At 36.6% G+C, this 23,606-nt stretch overlaps 1 protein-coding gene across 3 annotated transcripts; it reads left to right on the top strand.

Moving 5' to 3' along the window:
- The first annotated feature begins 5,761 nt into the window (after window positions 1–5,761).
- LOC149193408 (peroxiredoxin-2C-like) lies at window positions 5,762–11,272 on the top strand. 3 transcript variants are annotated; one of them, XM_089404837.1, is made up of 5 exons: window positions 5,762–5,987; window positions 10,450–10,570; window positions 10,693–10,819; window positions 10,942–11,062; window positions 11,185–11,272. In XM_089404837.1, the coding sequence occupies exons 1-3, from the start codon at window positions 5,832–5,834 to the stop codon at window positions 10,782–10,784; spliced, it is 369 nt and encodes a 122-aa protein (XP_089260963.1). In that variant the 5' UTR covers window positions 5,762–5,831; the 3' UTR covers window positions 10,785–10,819; window positions 10,942–11,062; window positions 11,185–11,272. The 3 variants fall into 3 exon arrangements, with proteins under 3 accessions (XP_089260963.1, XP_089260964.1, XP_089260962.1); XM_089404838.1 differs by lacking the exon at window positions 5,762–5,987 and adding an exon at window positions 7,125–7,343 and having other exon boundaries at window positions 10,982–11,062; XM_089404836.1 differs by lacking the exon at window positions 5,762–5,987 and adding an exon at window positions 7,125–7,343.
- The last annotated feature ends 12,334 nt before the right edge of the window (window positions 11,273–23,606 follow it).

The raw sequence follows: 23,606 nt of genomic DNA, 5'->3' as shown, positions 1-23,606 counted from the left end.
GGGATCACAGGTAGGGAGTCTACAGGTGTCTATGTGTTAATGCAAGTCTGGTTCTCGGAACGCTGGGGAAAATTGGAAGACCTGGGTCCTGAGGGTAGGCGCCAAGCCCCTGAGGGGAGCTAGTAGGGGGGAGGTTGTTGCGGGACGGGGGCTTCTGAAATTGGGGAATTAGCAAGAATGGAATGTTGGCCAGGACATCCTCATCTGGATGAAGGGAAGGGGGGTGGCTAGCAACGTTTGGGCTGGATGCCTCATGGAGGTCGGGGTTCAGATGTCGGGCTACTAGGACAGCTAGAGTAAAGTCAAGTTGAAGCTAAGTTAGGGGGAATGGGGGCAGGGTCATTCAACGAGGGGCAAAGGAGATGAGGGGCGTGGTTCCTATTGGCTTGGCTTCTAGGCTACAGGCTCTGTAGGTGGCCATGCACCTCGTTTCCAAGACCATGGTCAAAGTGTTTGTAAGGCAGGGGTCATGCAGGGGCGTCCTAGGAGTCATGGGTGGGGGATCCTTATGCTCGAGGGTTATGAAAATGAATCATGGGTGGCAGATTTGATGCATTGGCAGAACCTTTGGGAGGCGGCAATACAGAAAATAATGTTTTGGAAATTATGGTTTCTTGTTCCCGTAACAGGCCCGTCGAAAGGTAACTACCCTTGGATGAGAAGAGCACAGAGGCTAGTTTCTGGCCAACGACAAAATTTGGCTGGAAGGTACAGGGACAAAGAGGCAATGGGTCAAGCAGCAAAGGGCAAGGGACGAGGAAAGAGACCGCGGGGGAGCGAGGCCGAGGCTGAGCCGAGCACTGCGAGTAAACGACGAGGCAGAAAACCCGTGGCCAACCTAATACATGAAGCGGTGGCTACATACACGAATGACACCAAGGAGGAAATCAAATGGCTCATAGCAGAATGGGAGGAGGATATAAATCGCCAAGCGAGCATGGAGGTAGCTGATATGGAGGATTGGAAGCTACGGGGACACACCAGAGGATGAGAGACGTAATACAAGCAGACCTTATATCTATATTGGCTTATGAAATGCCTCCTGGGCAAGGCCATGGAACAAATTTGGACGACTGCTCTCTAGGATTTTCCAAATTACAAACAGGATTTTCAAAAGTTGCTTCAATTACAGAAACAGGATGGCTGCCTGGGCTGTATTGAGAAACATTTCCCATGCCTGTTCTCATAGACTGAGCTACCAGGCACAACGCGAAAGATCCAACCTCAGTTACGTCAGCATCTGTCGAGCAAGAGGACTAGCATGCTAACTCTTAGTTATTTTTTGATTAGTTTTCATGCGGATAACTTTTAATCTACAGTTTGTAGTTATATATATATATATATAGTTGTGGACATGACAATCAAATCTATATAGCTTGGATACATAGACTAAGTATTTTTTTTTATTGGATGATTTATCATGCGGTTAGGTGGTCAACAAACTTGGTTTCCCAATGGGCAAGTTGAGACCACCTAACCAAGATTTATGTGGTTGTAACTTGTTTACTTATTTTATAATGAAAAAGAAAGATCTACCAAACTTAACAAAAAAATTATTCATTTCAACATTAAAAAAAACATTAATTTAAATATATTTTTTATGGTTTAACTTTTAACAATGGTATAATGAAGTGTTTTGATATGCATACATCTATATATATAGAGTTTAAATTATAACTAGTTTAAATTACAACTAGTTAATATATTGTTTCTTATCAAATTTGAATTTGAATGGAGGATAACAATTTATTATAAAAGTTATACTATTTTAAAGAGCATTTGATCACTCTTTCTCTTTTAGATATTAATCTATCAATTTTATAGGAGAAAAATAAAATGATTAGATTCAATTTTATAGGAGAAAGAAAGAAAAATGATTAAATTACAATGAAAATGTGATATAAATATGTAACATATCAAAAAAAATATAACGAAAGAGATTTGATTATTTTCCATTTTTAATGTCGGAAAGAAAATCAATTATATACACTTTTGTAAACCAGCTTGGATTTTAATGTAAAACATTATTTGTATTAAACTGAAGAAATTGTAAGCATGGGATAATTGTTATTAACATTATATTCTCAAATTTAAATGAAAATGTGATATAAATATGTAACATATTAAAGAAAATAGAACGAAGGAGATTTGATTGTTTTCCATTTTTAATGTCGGAAAGAAAATTAATTATATACACTTTTGTAAACAAGTTTGGATTTTAATGTAAAACATTATTTGTATTAAGCTGAAGAAATTGTAAGCATGGGATAATTGTTATTAATATTATAGTCTCTTGGGATAATTGTTATTAACATTATAATCTCAATTTAAATTAAAGAGTTAAAAGTAAAAGATACAATGCTGATTGTTATTTTATTGTATTTTTAATTATATTTTTATAATAATAAGTATTCATTTATTTTATTGTATTTTTAATTATATTTTTATAATAATAAGTATTCATTTTAAAATATGGTTGTTTTAGAATATGGTTTTTAGAATTATAATTTAATTATCAATTATTATTAAATAGAGGATAAAGATTTAATTTCTATAAAATATTTCAGTTTTTTTTATAGTATATAAAAACAAAAAATATATATATATATTTTTAAATAGTTATTTTTCTCATTTTAATTAAATTTATTAATTAAAAAAATTGTCATATAAACAAGTGCGATATTAAATAGTTACATTTATTTAGTGATATTGTAACAAAATATATTTATATACTAATAATCTTCATAATAAAATGGGGATTAATTTCCATGGTTATCATTTTTTTAATGTATATATGTTTAACTTGTATATTAATTACTTTTATTAATAAAAATAATTTTAAATAAAATTATAATTTAATTAATTTTTTCAGTATTTAAATTTTAACAATTCTATAATAAAATGTTTTGATATTCATATTAATAAAAACAAAAGATGGCCCAAAGTACGTGTGGCCAAAATTATTGAGACAAACATAAAAGTGAGAGTCGTGAATTGAAACTTTAATTGAATAGTGGAATTTAATTGAATGGTAAGTTCTCAATGTTTTAATATCAAATAAATAAATAATATAAATATTAAATTTTAATACAAAACTTAATTTAAATTTAATTATTTAGGAAAGTTTTGATAAATAGTGATAAAGGTATTTAAAAAAAAAAAAAGAGCAGCTTAATGTAAAATCAACAGTCAATTCCTCAAAATTAGAAGAAAACAAATTTCAATTGTTAAACAATGAAGATGCTATACTCCTCTTAGAATTTATCAAAAAAATGTTTTTTTACGACACATCTTAATAAACTTAATAATGTGAATGGAGCACTGAATTCCCCTAGTTATTAGTGTCATTGCTTAAATTTCCCTCCCCCATGAGATAATGGTTAACTAAGAAGTCGAAGATGAAGCCACGGTACCAATATTATTGGATTTCAGTGCCATCCAGATGTCTTTTACCTAAAATAGTTAAAATAATATATTAAGTAAATAAAAAAATATATTTCATAATGTATAGGGATAATATTAAATTAATTTATAAAATATAATATATTATAATTACCAAAAGGAATAAAGAAAAAGAACGTTATATTTGAATATTTTTTATTAAAAAGTTTTAAAAAAATATAAATTATGGTTGAAAAAATATAATATATTATAATTATGAAAAAGAATTGTGTTTTTTTAATAAGAAATGTAATAGTATATTTTAATATTTTTTATAATGATAATTAGGGTAATAGGCCTTGAATCAAATCAGTTCGTCTACACTTTTTACATCTGGCATATAATTATTTTAACACTTGGCACATAATTTTTTACGCTCAACTTCACATTTGGCTAGTGTTCTCCGCAAATTTGGCCTGCGATCTTGCAAAACAGGAAATGCACCTGCAAAAATTTTCTATATTTAGCTTTCTTAATTACGCCGTAAGGCGTTCCCTTCTGAAATCAATTCTCCCAACTGCCTCTCTGTCATCACTTTACGCCATTAGATCCTTTGTTAGACGATTAGATTATCCTCAGCCGTTGATTTGAATTGGTTGGTGACCGGTTGGGACTCGCTGGGCCCGTTGCTTTCCCTTCATGTAACTGCATCACAAAGAGACACTCAGTGATCATAACAGCACAATTTCGAACTCTAGATTAGCGCAAGCCCTTTCTAGTGGTCGGCCGCAGCGGCACAACCAGACCAGATCGCAGAGAAGAAAGATCATCCAGGGTACAGCATCATGTGTAAATACTCCCCTCACTCCTCTTTTGGACACCATTCTATTTAATTTCTAAACGAGGGTTTTATTTTTGGACACCATTCTATTTAATTTCTAAACGAGGGTTTTATTCAACTGGCCAAATTCACAGTGTAATGAGTTACATTGTTCCATAGAGTCCTCAGGTATTGGGATCGAGTATTTGCAGCTGCGCTTGAGTATTTGCAGCTGCGCTTGAGTTCGAATCCCTGTGGGCTGTGTTAGATTTTTATAAGAGAGTTTACAATGGCACCCATAGCAGTCGGTGATAAGATTCCAGATGGCGTTCTGGCCTATTTTGACGAAGAGAGCAAGCTCCAGCAAGTTTCCGTCCACTCTTTGGCCGTTGGGAAGAAGATTATTCTCTTCGGCGTCCCAGGGGACTTTCACTCCCACTTGCAGGTCAGGGTTTTTTTAATTCTTCTGTAACTTGAATTTTTGCTTGGTTTGAGCTATGATTGATAGTTCTATGCTCTCGCTTTCTGAACTTTTGTTTCAGAACGATGGCACCGTTGGGGCAGATTCTGAGATAATTGGGCATTTTGAATTTCCGAACAAATACCAAGTAATGTTGCTTTACTTTGATTTCAAAATGATGGTTTTGGCTCTGTGTGTTACGAGATACGGTTGTGTTAGCCCTACGCTTTGCCCTAGTGTTCTATCACACATCTGCTCTGTATGAAGAACTTCTGAGATGACTGGGCACTTTGAATTTCCCAAATAGATAGCAAAGTAATTTGATGGTCGCTAAACTTTTGTTTCAGAACGATGGCAAAATTGGGGCAGATTCTGAGATAATTGGGCATTTTGAATTTCCGAACAAATACCAAGTAATGTTGCTTTACTTTGATTTCAAAACGATGGTTTTGACTATTTTTTTTTTCATGTTTTCTATTTTTATGGATATGAAGATGTCATGTTTCCTCAAAAAAATACTCTTAACCATGTGGTAAGGGATAAAACTGGTTGTGAGTCCGCCATGAACGTTTTTAGTTCATATAAATGAATCTGATTAGTTGACATACGGCGTTCCCTTCTGAAATCAATTCTCCCAACTGCCTCTCTGTCATCACTTTACGCCGTTAGATCCTTTGTTAGACGATTAGATTATCCTCAGCCGTTGATTTGAATTGGTTGGTGACCGGTTGGCACTCGCTGGGCCCGTTGCTTTCCCTTCATGTAACTGCATCACAAAGAGACACTCAATGATCATAACAGCACAATTTCGAACTCTAGATTAGCGCAAGCCCTTTCTAGTGGTCAGCCGCAGCGGCACAACTAGACCAGATCGCAGAGAAGAAAGATCATCCAGGGTACAGCATCCTGTGTAAATACTCCCCTCACTCCTCTTTTGGACACCATTCTATTTAATTTCTAAACGAGGGTTTTATTTTTGGACACCATTCTATTTAATTTCTAAACGAGGGTTTTATTCAGCTGGTCGAATTCACAGTGTAATGAGTTACATTGTTCCATAGAGTCCTCAGGTATTGGGATCGAGTATTTGCAGCTGCGCTTGAGTATTTGCAGCTGCGCTTGAGTTCGAATCCCTGTGGGCTGTGTTAGATTTTGATAAGAGAGTTTACAATGGCACCCATAGCAGTCGGTGATAAGATTCCAGATGGCGTTCTGGCCTATTTTGACGAAGAGAGCAAGCTCCAGCAAGTTTTCGTCCACTCTTTGGCCGCTGGGAAGAAGATTATTCTCTTCAGCGTCCCGGGGGGCTTTCACTCCCACTTGCAGGTCAGGGTTTTTTTAATTCTTCTGTAACTTGAATTTTTGCTTGGTTTGAGCTATGATTGATAGTTCTATGCTCTCGCTTTCTGAACTTTTGTTTCAGAATGATGGCACCGTTGGGGCAGATTCTGAGATAATTGGGCATTTTGAATTTCCGAACAAATACCAAGTAATGTTGCTTTACTTTGATTTCAAAACGATGGTTTTGGCTCTGTGTGTTACGAGATACGGTTGTGTTAGCCCTACGCTTTGCCCTAGTGTTCTATCACACATCTGCTCTGTATGAAGAACTTCTGAGATGACTGGGCACTTTGAATTTCCCAAATAGATAGCAAAGTAATTTGATGGTCGCTAAACTTTTGTTTCAGAACGATGGCACCATTGGGGCAGATTCTGAGATAATTGGGCATTTTGAATTTCCGAACAAATACCAAGTAATGTTGCTTTACTTTGATTTCAAAACGATGGTTTTGACTATTTTTTTTTTCATGTTTTCTATTTTTATGGATCTGAAGATGTCGTGTTTCCTCAAAAAAATACTCTTAACCATGTGGTAAGGGATAAAACTGGTTGTGAGTCCGCCATGAACGTTTTTAGTTCATATAAATGAATCTGATTAGTTGACATACGGCGTTCCCTTCTGAAATCAATTCTCCCAACTGCCTCTCTGTCATCACTTTACGCCGTTAGATCCTTTGTTAGACGATTAGATTATCCTCAGCCGTTGATTTGAATTGGTTGGTGACCGGTTGGCACTCGCTGGGCCCGTTGCTTTCCCTTCATGTAACTGCATCACAAAGAGACACTCAATGATCATAACAGTACAATTTCGAACTCTAGATTAGCGCAAGCCCTTTCTAGTGGTCGGCCGCAGCGGCACAACTGGACCAGATCGCAGAGAAGAAAGATCATCCAGGGTACAGCATCCTGTGTAAATACTCCCCTCACTCCTCTTTTGGACACCATTCTATTTAATTTCTAAACGAGGGTTTTATTTTTGGACACCATTCTATTTAATTTCTAAACGAGGGTTTTATTCAGCTGGTCGAATTCACAGTGTAATGAGTTACATTGTTCCATAGAGTCCTCAGGTATTGGGATCGAGTATTTGAGCTGCGAGTATTTGCAGCTGCGCTTGAGTATTTGCAGCTGCGCTTGAGTTCGAATCCCTGTGGGCTGTGTTAGATTTTGATAAGAGAGTTTACAATGGCACCCATAGCAGTCGGTGATAAGATTCCAGATGGCGTTCTGGCCTATTTTGACGAAGAGAGCAAGCTCCAGCAAGTTTCCGTCCACTCTTTGGCCACTGGGAAGAAGATTATTCTCTTCGGCGTCCCGGGGGGCTTTCACTCCCACTTGCAAGTCAGGGTTTTTTTAATTCTTCTGTAACTTGAATTTTTGCTTGGTTTGAGCTATGATTGATAGTTCTATGCTCTCGCTTTCTGAACTTTTGTTTCAGAACGATGGCACCGTTGGGGCAGATTCTGAGATAGTTGGGCATTTTGAATTTCCGAACAAATACCAAGTAATGTTGCTTTACTTTGATTTCAAAACGATGATTTTGGCTCTGTGTGTTACGGGATACGGTTGTGTTAGCCCTACGCTTTTCCCTAGTGTTCTATCACACATCTGCTCTGTATGAAGAACTTCTGAGATGACTGGGCACTTTGAATTTCCCAAATAGATAGCAAAGTAATTTGATGGTCGCTAAACTTTTGTTTCAGAACGATGGCACCATTGGGGCAGATTCTGAGATAATTGGGCATTTTGAATTTCCGAACAAATACCAAGTAATGTTGCTTTACTTTGATTTCAAAACGATGGTTTTGACTATTTTTTTTTTCATGTTTTCTATTTTTATGGATCTGAAGATGTCGTGTTTTCTCAAAAAAATACTCTTAACCATGTGGTAAGGGATAAAACTGGTTGTGAGTCCGCCATGAACGTTTTTAGTTCATATAAATGAATCTGATTAGTTGAGATCAACCTTGATAGAAATAATTCATTCTGATATCAATAAATCAGTAATGGTTGAGGAAAAAGCTTTAATATCAATGAATCAGGTAGCAAGTTTTATGCTCTGAAGGAATCAGGTAGCAGGTTTTATGCTCTGAAGGGTTGAATTGTTTTTTTGGAATCAGGTAGCAGGTTTTATGCTCTGAAGGGTTGAATTGTTTTTTGGGAATTTCGGATTAAATCCGAAAACTATGATCATATAGATTCGTTAGCTTATGCATTTCTGAAGTATAATATACATTTAAAAAAAAAATTGTTTGCAAGAATTTTGGTTTAAATTGTTAGACACGAGATTTCAACTGAACAAAAGTTCAGTGGTCATCAAGTAGTGAAAAGATAAGAGAGTTCAGTGGTCAATAAGTTACCTGGACCTGCCCAAGAACGGTACCCTGCTAAGCTTCATATTCTGTTGACCTGAACCAAACCCTGCTGGTCAAAGTTGCCTTTTGCATTTATCTCCATGGTGGAGGACCAAGTGTATTTTATACTAGTTCCTTTGTATAGGCACTCATCTATTCTTGTAAATACAAATTACCCAAGTTGGGTATTCCCCTGCAGTTCAAAGTTGCTTTTCTTGGTGGAGAACCAAGTAAATTTGATACTCTAGTTCCTGTGTATCATTCTCATGTTTTCTTGTAATTAGAAATTACCCCGTTTAACATTAACTCGGATGTCGGGATAAAGACATGTCAACTATGGTTCGAGCTCAAGTAATACGTGTTAATTGCTTGCTTGTAGAATACAGATTAATAATAACAACAATTTTTTTAAGTCATCCGACATTGCGTAATGTTTTCTCGTTATCACTCTTTCAGGTTTCTCCTAGTCATTAAATGTTCATAGATAGATATTGAGCAGAAGAATTAGCTGAATCGACGCAAGCTGTCCCACTGAGCAATCTGTGTTTGCATCAATTCTTTCTATCTATGTTAATTATGCTAAAACATTGGATTTTCATTACTGAATTTTCTACCGTAGCCCCTTTTCTTCGTGTAGCAAATTTCTAACATTTGATAGATCCACGAAACTTTGGCTTTGCTATTCATTGTCTTGTAGCCATTCTACGTAATGTTCTTAAATATTTCTCGGCCCTGAACCATATAATCGAAACTTTTCAACAATAGCTTTTGTTGCCTTTGCTTCTTTTAATTGTTTCCTAAATTATGCTTTTAGTGTTCTGGATTATATTGACCCTTAATTTTTCCATTCGAGAAGGATACCAAATTTGGTCGGTCTTGAAGCATTTGCTGTAAATTCTACGCTGAATTTACCGTCAAACTTATCTAGTGCTTTGAAGGCGTTGACTTTTACAATGTGGATATTTCTGAAATGAAGTGGCAGTTGAAGTTATGTACTCTGTTTTTAAATTAGAGAAAGTATATATATATAGTCACTTGTGGACAATTTAAGGGACAAATTGCCAAATTCATGACTTTCTAATCCATGACAGAAGTTATCCATTGTAAGATCCTATGAAAAATTCTATCCATGGTAAAAGGTCATCTGCATTTGTCATCATAACTAAAACTACCCCTCACTGATCATTGCTGATTCATGTAGCAGAGTTGGCCTTTTCTAAAGAAATGCTGTAATCTAAAGAAATATTTACTTGGTGGTTATCCTTACAGCCATTATTAGAATATTGGGTTGACCAATAATGACTGTAATGACATTGGGCTTATCCGATTTATTTTACAACAAACTACCCCTCACTGATCATAGCTGATTCATGTAGCAGAGTTAGCCTTTTCTAAAGAAATGCTGTAATCTAAAGAAATATTTACTTGGTGGTTATCCTCACAGCCATTATTAGAATATTGGGTTGACCAATAATGACTGTAATGACATTGGGCTTATCCGATTTATTTTACAACTTTGATGCAGGAAAATAAGACTATCACTTACTTGAAACAGAACAGTGATTTAAATCGGATCCCAATCTTTCAGCCCGACTTTCTGTTTTAATGGATTGCTCTAAATTCTTGAGATCTGGTCTTGAGTCTTGGAAATAATTTTCAACTTGCTTTTCTAATAGGGTACATGATATAGGAGTTTGGCTTGTAAATATATCTCTTTGCCGAAAACTTTTAAGATTCCAGTCTGATAGTTTGTATTCCTTTGCAAACGTGCTAAAGCAATTTCCCAAGATTTTCCCAGATTCCTACTTCGTTGAAATAAATTTAAGTTCCTTTCCCATAACGTTTCTCTAATTATTTGTTTTGGGAGAGGGAAGGGGGAAGATTAGTTATTTATAATCATATGGGCTACTGGCACCTGTTACCCCGAAAATTCTGCTCATATGATCTATCATAGGCTGCACTTCCAATTTCCCAATAACAGAATGGTGCCCTGAGTATTTATTTGAACATATTTTGTTCCCATATAAAATATTAAGCATTCCTTGAAATTGTGGGTTTCTTGACTTTTGACCAATAACTATTTGTTTTGCTAGGATGCTGATGATTCACTGCCTTTCTTTTGGGGCACTGCAGCTGATGATTACCTTGTACTATCTGATGAGCCAAATGTCCTGAAAGAAGGATGTAGAAAATCTTTTGCTCCATTTCCCCGAGGTAATATAGGACTGCTAAATTAGAGCTTATCTGTTTTTTAGCTATCTGGCACATGAAAGTGTAGCTGAATGTTGGCTATAGAGCCTCTAATGTAATATCGGTTGTTGCATTTGCCTTCGCAGGTTGTTACTTCTCTACATCAGGTGGATTGCAGAGCTTTGAACATCCAATACAACACATACCAAAAAGACTAGTATTGCTGTCAAAGTATTAGGAGACAATGTCTATGGATCCAATTTGAAGCTTGAAGTAAGGGCATGACCATGCAGGATCACACAACATTCACATTTCATAGCTGAAACAATTTCTGCCTCATGTTATAATTCAGTTATTGAGTGGGACTTTTGACCAATAACTATTTGTTTTGCTAGGATGCTGATGATTCACTGCCTTTCTTTTGGGGCACTGCAGCTGATGATTACCTTGTACTATCTGATGAGCCAAATGTCCTGAAAGAAGGATGTAGAAAATCTTTTGCTCCATTTCCCCGAGGTAATATAGGACTGCTAAATTAGAGCTTATCTGTTTTTTAGCTATCTGACACATGAAAGTGTAGCTGAATGTTGGCTATAGAGCCTCTAATGTAATATCGGTTGTTGCATTTGCCTTCACAGGTTGTTACTTCTCTACATCAGGTGGATTGCAGAGCTTTGAACATCCAATACAACACATACCAAAAAGACTAGTATTGCTGTCAAAGTATTAGGAGACAATGTCTATGGATCCAATTTGAAGCTTGAAGTAAGGGCATGACCATGCAGGATCACACAACATTCACATTTCATAGCTGAAACAATTTCTGCCTCATGTTATAATTCAGTTATTGAGTGGGAAGCCAAGAACTTGTTAAATGTCTTTTTATAGGCAAACGCCATAAATGAATTGTTGTTAATTTTTGAGTTAACATGTTCTTTGCTTAGGTCAGTTACTTCATTAATCCATTAGCTCATTATTAATTCCATTAATTCATTAGCAATCACATTAACCATTATCATATGATAGTAACTAAGCTGCATTCTCTTCACTTTGGACAATGCTTCAGACCATAAACTTGCAGTCCTGTCTCCAAGACTATATGACAGAATGATTTTGAGACTTGCTTCAAGGTTTAACGGGTAAATATATAAACATTTCCATTATAATTTTATCAGGATAATTCATTTAAACAGGTTGGCTAATAGTATCAAAGATGAGGTCAGCTAATTGTTAACACTATTCAATACTGGAGTACAATTAAGAAAGCATGGTAAGCTCAAGTAGAACTGCAAGATTATTGTGAAAGCCACCATAACTCCTTCCTTTCAGAATAGAATTTGAATTAGTATTTGTGGGATTGCTTGAAAAATGGTTGGAAAGACATTGGACTTCACTCTTCTTTTTCTGCCAAAGTCAGGAACTTATGGAAGGTAAATTTCTTCTACATGTCCAGAGTTGCACATAAACATTTTAGGATGGTTATCAGTGGCGTGTCCGTTATACTTAATTCTCAGTTGCAAATGACATTTTTTGTTATTTCACTGATAGTCTTCTCTGTGTGGATATTACAGCACAGAACTCCGGCAGCTAATCATAAAGGCAGCCTTACAGCATCAGTGAAGCCTCATGCATGCAAAATGTATGTTTTGACATTTAGCCCCTACAGTCATACCTCTCCATTGGACTGGATTTATGATACTTTTGGGATACCATTATGTGATAAGAAGCATTAAGAAAATAAGAAGCATTGAGAAAATTGATTCCCCTCAAGGAAGATCTAGGGCATTCTTAAGGGTGACGTTTAAGAGAAAATCATGAATGAGTGGCACTTAACAAGTTGTTAAGACATCCACATGCATTTTTGTCCTCCAACGTTGAAGGCAATAGGAACTATAGATGATTATTAACATTGAGAAATTGTTCATTTGTCAGCAGCAAACTAGTGATCATATTAAAGTGGTCTAAATATTAAGCAATATTTATTTAAGAAGTCAATTAAGTGAACTCTTTGGAAAGTTAACTACTCTGATGAAGATGTCAAATTATTATTTTTTGTCTCTTAGCATGTTTTTAAAATGAAATGTGCAACTGTTCTGAATAGAACATGATTTTTTTTTCTTTTAATGACATATCATGTCCAGAGGGGTTGCACTGCGAATAGCAAACTACCTTTGGCTGTGCTTAGCCTGAGGTGTAGTTATTCCAAGAATGGAACCTTGGTGGACAGATTATTAGTCAACCTCCCCAATAAACAACACCAAAAAGTTAATCGTTCAATAAGTGTTCATGATCACCTTGTTATAGTATTGATTGGATGTGAAGTTCAATTGGAAAAATAGAGGGTAGTTGTGCAGATCCATGGATTACAAATTCCTGACATGAGACAACCTCTTTATCTTAAATTCTCTAAACTTGAGGTCTATTTTTTTCAATAACTATAAACCTTAGATTTCATATTCCTTTGTAAAAAATGGGTATATACAAGAGATATACATTCACTAATAGAAGAGGGGAGTGTATAGATTTGACCAATATAATCTGAGAAAATGAGTCTATTTTTTTTTATTCCTTGTGCTGAAGTTATAATGAGCATTTTCACCACCTTGAGATAATACATTCACTAATGGAAGAGGGGAGTGTATAAATTTGAACAATATAATCTGAGAAAATGAGTCTGTCTTTTTTTTTTATTCCTTGTGCTGAAGTTATAATGAGTATTTTCACCAACTTGAGATACATGTGCAATTTGCCTCCGACTACTCAGACTTGTGATTTGATCTTCATTGTTGTAATCAATCCTTTGCCTAAGCAAAGATTACAAATGCATGCTTGTCTTCTCTAAGGTCAGCCACTGACCTGGCCATGTTTACAACCATAGATATACGTTGAGCCTCTGAAGTAATTGGCTATGCATCTGAAGATAAAATGGCCTTCCTTTTTTACAACATTTTTTATATCATTTTAGTCAATTGAAATCAAAATCTACACAATTGAGCATGACAGATATTCAAGGGAAACTGCTCTGCTAGGGTCTAGTGCTTATGGAGATAGATCTAGATTATAGAAAAAATATTTATTTCTTCTTTGGAATGTGTTTTTATCTAAATTCGTGGGGAGTGAGTGAAAGCAGGTTTGGCAATGTTATTAGGAGGCCCACTAATTTTGAATGAGACATCGTTCTTTAGCTTTTATTCTTGTATGTTTCTTTCCAGATGAACACAGGTGAAAACCAATTACAGTCTCTTTTGAATTAAGATAATTTACCAGGGAAAATCAATCAAGCATTTTGAATAATAAATCAGTGGGTTTCTTCTCAGAGAAAAAGTGAAGGATAGACCAGCGGCTCGAACTTTAATGAGAAGGATGGATCATGTAGGGAATAGTGGAAAGTGCAACCTTTGTTAGTTTCCACCTTGTTGGTGTTGCCAAAATACCATAATAAGTGGTTTTGTTGGCACCTAAAGACATGCATGGAGAAGCTTCTTGTTGTGAAGAGTTATATTACATCTTTGTAATGAATAGCCCTGTTTCAAAAGAACAAATATATTCAGTGTCTGGCTTTTGACTTAAGTTATTTTTAGACATATGGTTGTCTTGTTCTTCAACTTCATAGTTGTAATCATAAGTGATAGGGCTGAAGCATCCTCTTTGGCCATTTAAAATTGCAGCACTTATCAGGGTGGGTGCCATTACATGGTTTGATAGTTGTAATCATAAGTGATAGGGCTGAAGCATCCTCTTTGGCCATTTAAAATTGCAGCACCTATCAGGGTGAACTGACCTATGAAAGGAAAATCAATCCAACTGTTAATTTTAATGACTTAGCTACCTATGAGCTCTGTTTTTTGTGGAGACTGCTAGTCATATATGTAGATAGATCGATAGATGTTAGTGTGAGAAACTAAACTACATTTTATTGAGTGAAGGAACGAATGCAAAGGATGTGATTACATGGTAGGCAGTGACTGTGCCTAGTATCTACAAACTTTCTAGATATAAACTTGATTTTCATATCAAACTTGTCAGACATATGCACCTTTTTGGAATGAAATCCAGAACTTGTCATCACAGAAGGAATAAGATTAGCTGGACTTCATGGAGAGAGAGGTGTGCTCAGGACTATAGTTGTACTATGTTTGCTAATGAAAATGGAATGAGAATATAGTATATCGGAGTAGGAGCATGACAGAAAGAAAAGCTATAGCGGTAGAAGTTCTAGAAGGAAAAGATATAGCAGTCAAAGTGTGCTCAATGTTCTCTAAACAGTGAACTTACACTGCTATATCTTCTCCTCCTTGCAATTTTACCAATGATCGCCAATTCATAGAGAACTTGCCTGGTCTTCTGACTAAACATGTATTGGTCACTTCGTTTTTGATATCCTCCAACGACTTGTTTTATTGTGATCAAGAATGACATTCTTACATTGCTTTCTCTAGCTCTAATTGAAATCAAAATCTACACAATTGAGCATGACAGATATTCAAGGGAAACTGCTCTCTGGGACTTTCTAGAGAGCAGGAGCATGGCAGAAGGAAAAGAAATAGCAATAAAAGTGCCAGAAGGAAAAGATATTGCAGTCAAACTGCACTCATTGTTCTCCCGACAATGAGCTTTTACTGATGTATATATTCCTCCTTGCAATTTTACTAATGATCACCAATCCAAAGAACGCTTGCCCAATCTTCTGATTAAACACGCACTGGTCACTTGGTTTCTGATCATCCACCCTTGCTTTCAATAATTTCCATTTACATGTCCGCTATTCTTCCCCACTCTATGCCTTACGGTGTTTCCTTTGCAACATTAGGTGCAAATGCTAGTTTACATTATTCCGGAATTAAATATATTAAGTCGTGTATGAGTCTATGGTCTTCTAACAAATCTCATCGCCATTTGGAAAAAGCTCCAATGTGCAAAACCCGTGATAAACGGCAACTCCTATATCCAATTCTATAGTAAAGTTAATGCGGCCAGATTTTTATATCTAATTTTATAGTAAAGTTAATGCGGTCTGACATGGTCGCTTGATAGGATGACTAAGAAAAAAACGATGTGTTATATCGGCGACCATGTCAGACCGCATTAACTTTACTATGAAGTTGGAAATAGCATTTCCCAAACTGCATTAACTTTGCTATAAAATTGGAAATAGCATTTCCTGTGATAAACGGTAACGGTTATGGTGAAGGCGTCACGTGGCTCTATTAGCTGCCGACCTATCTCAATATAGATTCTCTAGTCGTCCCAAATGGATGTTCCCCACCTCTATATATTGCAAAATTTACCTTTGAACGCCCATATTCCATTTCGCTGCGGTGAATTCAAGTGAGGGACAGGATCTTCCTTCGCTTATTTTTACGGGGTTGGTTTTCTTGCGGGCTTCATTGTTTCTCTGACTTTCAGCGGATAGAGAGCCCTTTTTATTTGAAGTTTTGGACAACTCTGATGTTCAGCTTACATCTATTCTGCTTTAAGGTCGCACTTTCGTTGCCGAGCCACCTCATGCCTTTTCTCTCACTTTGTCATTGTTATTTAGATGCCATACTTTTTGTCAGTTGGGCTTACTCCTGATGTCGCTTGTTTTGTGTTAATTCAGAAAGGGCGAATGTTGTGATGGACGCAAAAGGTGGGAGGAAGAAGTTTAATAGTAATTATTCGCAATACGAAACTCCCCTGGGATACAAGACTGAAGACGTTCGACCTCGCGGTGGCATCCAGAAATTCCGCACTGCTGCTTACTCCAACGTACGTTTTCTTTCTATGCTACGAATTGATCGACGGAAGTTTTTTGTTTTAGGAAACCATGAATTCATTTAGCTGCAATTGTAGATAGTATGCATCTTCATTATCAAATACTGTTACTGAATATTTTATTGTACAGAATCTCACATCTGGTTTTGGTTTGCATTTCTGTGCAGTGCGTCCGAGAGCCATCCTAATATTCTCAGAGTAACAACTGTGCACTTAGGATTTAGAATTAGATCGCTAGGAGGAGGTCTGTAAGGCTGTCAGATTAGATTCCTATCCCTCAACGCGCTACCTTGTTTTGTATTCCATCTCTGCTGCAATTCAAAATGGATATGGCTGGAGGAGGTCTGTAAGGCTGTCAAATTAGATTCCTATCCCTCAACGCGCTACCTTGTTTTGTATTCCATCTCTGCTGCAATTCAAAATGGATATGGCTTGTGAAGAAGTGGTTGCCGGCCTGATGACTACAATTGGTTTCGAAGGATTTGAAAAGCGGTTAGAGATTGAGTTTTTTGTATCTTCATTTTTTACTGAATCAGAGGGCAGGGGCCTAAGGGCACTCACTCGAACCCAATTGGATGAAATGCTCAATGCAGCCGAATGCAAAATAGTTTCTGAGCTCTCTAATGAACATTTCGATTCATATCTTTTATCAGAGTTGTTGGAAATAATTTGGCGAATTTGATTTTCGTTTTCGCGGAGGGGAGATGCAGAGATTTATAACTTTCGCGAAGCTAGGTTCATGCACCCCGAAGCCGATTGGGCTGAGCTACCTTTGCACAATGTGAGACTATTTAACTCTTGCATTTCACGCACCGTGGAACTATTCTAGAGACTTAATGAATACTCACAAGAAATATAACACAATAGGTTTGGAGCAACATACTAAAACTTAATGCTCATTTCTTGAACATGAAAAATACATCTACATGAGATTGTGGGTCATTTACAAAGTAAAATCAAATTTTACAGAGATTTAAACTTAAGCGGAGTAACACACAGTAAAAACTATTGTTTTCACGCGCCCCAAAAATTGCTCCACCATTTTCTCCACAGAGGCTTGCCCTCTTTTCTTACTTCTTACTCTCTAACCTCTCTATAGTCTTACTCTTCTACCGAGTCTAACCTATTACAAAATGACTTTTACATTCATATATAACTCAACATACAATTTTACATTTAATTCATGATAGAGGGAACTCAATTTTGATGTTGTTGTTGAGTGTGATCAGAGTCACGCAGGTGTTTCTGGAGTGTGGGCAAGGTTGTTGAATTAATGCTTGCCCATATCAGTTTACCTAAGTACATAAATTTTTTATATGCCTTTTCTGATTTTTTGAATGGTTCGCGTTTGGCTTTGGTCCTTCTATCTTCATGCTGAGATGCAACCTGCAAAAATGTCTTCAAGCAGAGATGCAACCTGCAAAAGTGTCTGACATGTATGGCTGTTGTCCGGCTATTTATTGCGGTGGTTGGGATTATTATTTCCAACACTCCCCCTTAATCACAACTACCACCATTGACAATTCCCAAACAGTTTCTGAGATAAACAAAATTTTCTCCTGCCAATGACTTTGTGAAAATATCAGCAAACTGTTCTTGTGACCTGCAGTGCTGCAACACAATTTCATCATTGTTAATCAACTCTTTAATAAAATGATATTTAGCATCAATATGCTTGGTCCTTTTGTGGAAGACAGTGTTCTTTGACAATGCAATTGCTGAGGTTTTGTCATGTCGAAGATCCCTCAACATCCTTCTCATCCAAATTGCCTGACACGTTGCTGTTGTTACTACGACATATTCAGCGTCTACTGTTAACAGTGACACTATTGGCTACTTCTTGGAGGCCCATGAAATGGCTTCGAAACCCAAATAAAAAATATATCCTGACATGCTCTCTCTGTCATCGACATTGCCTGCCCAATCACTGTCAGTGTAACCAATCAACGTAAAATCACTAGTTGTTGTGTACGAAACGCCATACTGTTTTGTCCCATTGACATACCTCAGAATCCTTTTCACTGCTTGCTAATGTGTCTCCATGTACCTTGACACCAAACTTACTGCATACATTATATCTGGCCTAGTGGCGGTCAAATACATCAGGCTACCTATCATGCTTTTGTATAATGTTGGATTGACATTGCTCCTGCAATCTTCTTTGCTCAACTTCAACCCTATGACAGTTGGAGTTGGTGCGCACTTGATGTTCTGCATTTTAAACCTCTCCAAAATTTCTACCACATACTTTGCTTGAAAGATAAAAATGCCATTTGTTGTTTGCTTAACTTCTATGGCCAAAAAATATCTTAGCAATCCCAAGTCAGTCATTTCAAACTCACTTTTCATTACTTGTTTAAAATCAACGATGAGGAAATCATCACCGCCTGTAAAAATCAAATCATCTACATATAAGACGACAATGAGAATCTTACCTTCGCTCTCTTTGATGTAGAGAGTAGGCTGACCGTCACACTTGTCGAAACCATTGTCCAACAAGTAAGCATCTATCATGTTGTACCTTGCGCGCGGTGCTTGCTTCAATCTATAAAGAGCTTTCTTCAATTGATATACTTTGTCTTCTTGTCCTTCAATCTCATAATTAGGCGGTTGTGCGACATACACTTCCTCTTTCAGCACTCCATTGAAGAATGTTGACTTTACGTCCATCTGATACACTGTCCATTTATGTTGCGTGGCAATTGCCACCACTGCGCGCATTGTCGCCATTCGCGCGACTGGTGCAAACCTCTCCGCATAATCTCTTCCATGCTGCTGCTTGTATCCTTTGAAAACTAGCCTTGCTTTGTGCCTTTCAATATTTCCCTCAATGTTGCTTTTGGTCTTATAGACCCACTTCACTCCAATGACATGTTTTCATTTCGGAAGGCTCACTAACTCCCATGTGTCATTCCTTTCTATTGCTTCTATTTCTTCCTCTATTGTCGCAACCTGTTTTTCTTCTTTGACTACATCTTCAAATTGGATTGGGTCATCTACATGGAAAAATAATGCAAATAAGGAATTCAGAACTGTGCCACTATCAACTTCATCTTGCTCATAAATTTCACTTAAATTTCTGAATTTTGGCCTTCTTGTACTTGCTGAAGATGGACTTGATATGTCACTTGGTGTCGCACTTCATGATGTGCTTGGAGAAGCACTTTCTTGGCTGCGAGAAACTGTTCTATTATTTGTTGATGGTGTTGCTTGTTGTCTGCTTTACTGCACTTGAATAGGAGTAGAGGGGGTCACTGTTGAGGAATTACTTGTTGCTGTTAATTCCTCTCTATCCTCATGTCGTATGCATGCTTTGACATAGATTGTCTTTTCTAAACTTCCATCCCATGCTTCCTCTTCTATGAACTGCACATCTCTGCTAATTATGACTTTCTTGTTTAATGGATTGTAGAGTTTATATGCCTTGGATTTATCGTTGTATTCAACAAATATGCATTTCTCCCCCTTGATATCCAACTTCTTTCTCAACTCATCCGAGACATATGCATAAGCCACACATCCAAAAACTCTCATGTGAGTGACATTTTGTTTTCTTCCACTCCATACCTCTTCAGGAACAATGTTATGGACCCTTTTGGTTGGACATCGATTCAAGATATACGCTGCACACACAACAACTTCAACCCAATAGTCATTTGGCAAATGCTTTTCCCTTAACATACTTCTTGCCATCTCCATAATGGTCCTATTCTTCCTTTCTGCCACAACATTTTGCTGCGGCATATATCTTGTTGTAAACTGCTTGTGAATTCCATGCTCCCTGCAAAATTGAAGGAAGTTGTTTGAGATGTATTCTCCACCTCTGTCTATCCTAAGGACTTTGATGAAATGTCTGCTTTGCTTTTCAACAAGAGCCTTGTATTGGCGAAAGCGCTCAAACACTTCGCGTTTCTGTTTTAGGAGAAAGACCCATGTCTTCATTGTGTAGTCATCTATGAATGTCAATACATAGTGGCTGCCACCAATTGATGGTGTCTGCATTGGTCCACATAGGTCTGAGTGGACAATCTCCAAAGGTGTCTTTGCCCTCACTGACTTTCCTGCTGGAAATGTATCTCTATGTTGCATGCCCAAGATACATCCTTCACATATGTTGTCTGGTTTTTCCATGAGTGGTAAACCCTTCACCATGCATTTCCTATGCAGCAAATTCAAACCTCCAAAGTTGAGATGTCCAAATGTCAAGTGCCATAACCAGTTTTCATCTTTTACCTCTGCTTGAAAGTTTACTTGGGTGATAGTTGCCCCTTTTCTTTCCTTTTCTTGAGAGTTCATATATAGTTGTGCTTGTGCACCTTCTTTCTGCAAATCTGATATTATTTTCAAGGGAAACATTCTATTGTCTGTCATCTAAACCTTTGCAATCAACTGTTTGCTTGGAGGCCTATCCAAAATTGTACACACATCATTTTTGAAGAAGACATTGTAGCCTTTCTGCGTGAGTTGTCCAACGCTCATGAGATTACGTTTCAAACCGAGGACAAAGTAAACATCAGAGATGTATTTCTTCTCCCCCTTCTTTGTTAGGATATTAACTCTTCCTTTTCCCATGACAGAGACTTTGCTATCAGTCCCTAATGTCACTTCAGATTTCACACTTTCATTTAGATCAGAAAACATTTCTATGTTTCCTGACATGTGGTTACTACACCCTGAATCTAAATACCATATATCACTCTATTTTTCTTGTGCTACATTACAAGCTAAAAACATGCTATCATGGTTCTGATTTTCTCTTGTGAAATTTACACTTGGTTTGTTACTAATATCATATTGCTTCTTTCTACATTCATTTGCATAATGACCATACTTCTTATATTAATGACATTGAACTTGAGATTTACCATACCTTTGACCTTGTGCTTGATTTTGTCTTGGGCCTTGACTTGGATTTTGATTGCTGCCTCTTCCATTTGAGCTTGAAGGGCTGCTTTTTCCACCTCTGTGTGGGCTTCTTTCTCTTCCTCTAGCATATGATCTTCCTCTGCCTTGACCTTGACCAAATGATACTTGTGTCTTGAAGGCATGCTCCAATGAGGAGCTTGTTGCTCTATACAGTCTATGTTCATGAGAAATTAGTGATGCATTAAGCTCATCCAATGTGAATTGTGAGAGATCCTTTGTCTCTTCTATGGCCACAACAATGGCCTCAAACCTTGCTAGCAGACTTCTCAAAACTTTCTCAACTATTCTTCTTTCCTCAAGTGTCTCACCATGAGACCTGATTTGAGTAACCAACCCACTTACATGTGTAAAAAATGATTCTATATTATTAGTCTCTTTCATACAAAGTGTTTCAAAATCTCTCATCAACATTTGCAGCTTTGTTGTTTTGACTTTTGCCATGCCTTGGTAGGTTGTCTGGAGGATGTCCCATGCTTGCTTGGACTTCACTGCTGCTGCAACCCTTGGGAAAATACTTTTATGAACTGCTTGAAAGATATAAAACAGGGCTTTTGAATCCTTCTTCTTGTTGTCCCTTAACACATCTCTTTCTTATTGAGATAAGGCATTGTATGTTGGTGCATCTACTGTTTCTTGAAAATCATTCTCCACCAAATCTCAAATATCTTGAGAAGAAAACCGGGCCTTCATTGTAATAGCCCAATAATCATAATTTTTGCCATTAAACTGAGGTATTTGAGGATTAGTCAACCTTGTGTTTGATGTTGCCATTTCTAAGCGTAAAAACAAACTTTCTAGCTGCTGGTAAATATGCTAAACACAATCTGCCCTCAAAACAATTTTCACTTTTAGTAAAAACACTTATTTTTACACTAACAGAGTTTAACCTGCTCCGTTGGAGCGAATTTGATTTTCGTTTTGGCTGAGGGGAGAGGCGGCAGAGAGTTATAACTTTGGCCAAGCTACTTTAGGGAGAGGCAGAGAGTTATAACTTTCGCGAAGCTACTTTAGCACAATGCGAGGCTATTTCATAGTCTTGAAGCTACTTTAGCACAATGCGAGGCTATTTCATAGTCTTGAATTTCGCCAACAGCACAATGCGAGGCTATTTCATAGTCTTGAATTTCGCCCACAGCGGAACTATTCCAGAGACTTAATGAATACTCACAGGAATATAATTCCAGAGACTTAATGAATACTCACAGGAAATATAACACGATAGGTTTGGAGCAACACACTAAAACTTAATATTCATTTCTTGAACATGAAAAATACATCTACATGAGACTGCGGCTCATATACAAAGTAAAATAAAATTTTACAGAGATTAAACTTACGCAGAGTAACATGCAGTAAAAACCCACCAAAAATTTCTCCACCATTTTCTCCACAGAGACTTGCACTCTTTTCTTACTTCTTACTCTCTAACCTCTCTACAGAGCCTTACTCTTCTACCCAGTCTGACCCATTACAAAATGACTTTTACATTCATATATAACTCAACATACAATTTTACATTTAATTCATGACAGAGCGAACTTAATTTTGATGTTGCGGTTGAGTGTGGTACAGAGGGTGAAACAAATACAAATACAGGAACTGATACTATGGCTCCATCTGCATCTAAAAAGGCTACTCAATTTCACGTTAAAACAAATATGGCTCCATTTGCATCTAAAAAGGCTACTCAATTTCACGTTAAAACAAATACAGGAAGTGATGCTATGGCTCCATCTGCATCTAAAAAGGGTACTCAATTTCACGTTAAAGCTATTGAAATGATCATAGTAACAAATCTCACCCAGGAGATTAATACAAAGTATCTCCATTCCTAATTTTATATGCATATTCCACGTCACCATGCCTTGTGCTAACATGTTGAGGCATAAACCACAGTTCATGTGTATTCTCGTCTCCACTTCGGTAAACACATTCAACATATACATCTTCAATTATATAATCTAATCATTATTTTGATTGAATTTAAATAGTGGTTTTGAATCACACTTATTTTCTATTTTTAGTGTTTTATTAGAAATATATCAAATTAATCTAATCATTATTTTAATTGAATTTAAATAGTGGTTTCCAATCACAATTATTTTCTATTTTTAGTGTTTTATTAGAAATATATTAAATGAGTGTTTTTAGTTTGAGCTAATCCATAAAACTAAAATATCATCTTTTACAATATCTATATAGAATTTAAATTTGCCAATACATATGGCATATGGCATACATATCTACAAATGTGTTTCTCATACTATTTTTCCAATTTAAAAAACTTATCGGCCTCTCTTTGCACCTTTTGGGGCAATTGCTAGTAATAATATAATTTTAAGATCATGATCAAGCTACTAAATTGATACATGAGATTATT

Source organism: Pinus tabuliformis, chromosome 2_2 (assembly GCF_031772625.1).
Source record: "Pinus tabuliformis cultivar Carrire ecotype Pingquan chromosome 2_2, CPIR1, whole genome shotgun sequence".
Taxonomy (NCBI): Eukaryota; Viridiplantae; Streptophyta; class Pinopsida; order Pinales; family Pinaceae; genus Pinus; species Pinus tabuliformis.
The sequence above is the reverse complement of the archived record's forward strand: the minus strand, read 5'-3'. Positions and strand labels throughout refer to the sequence as shown.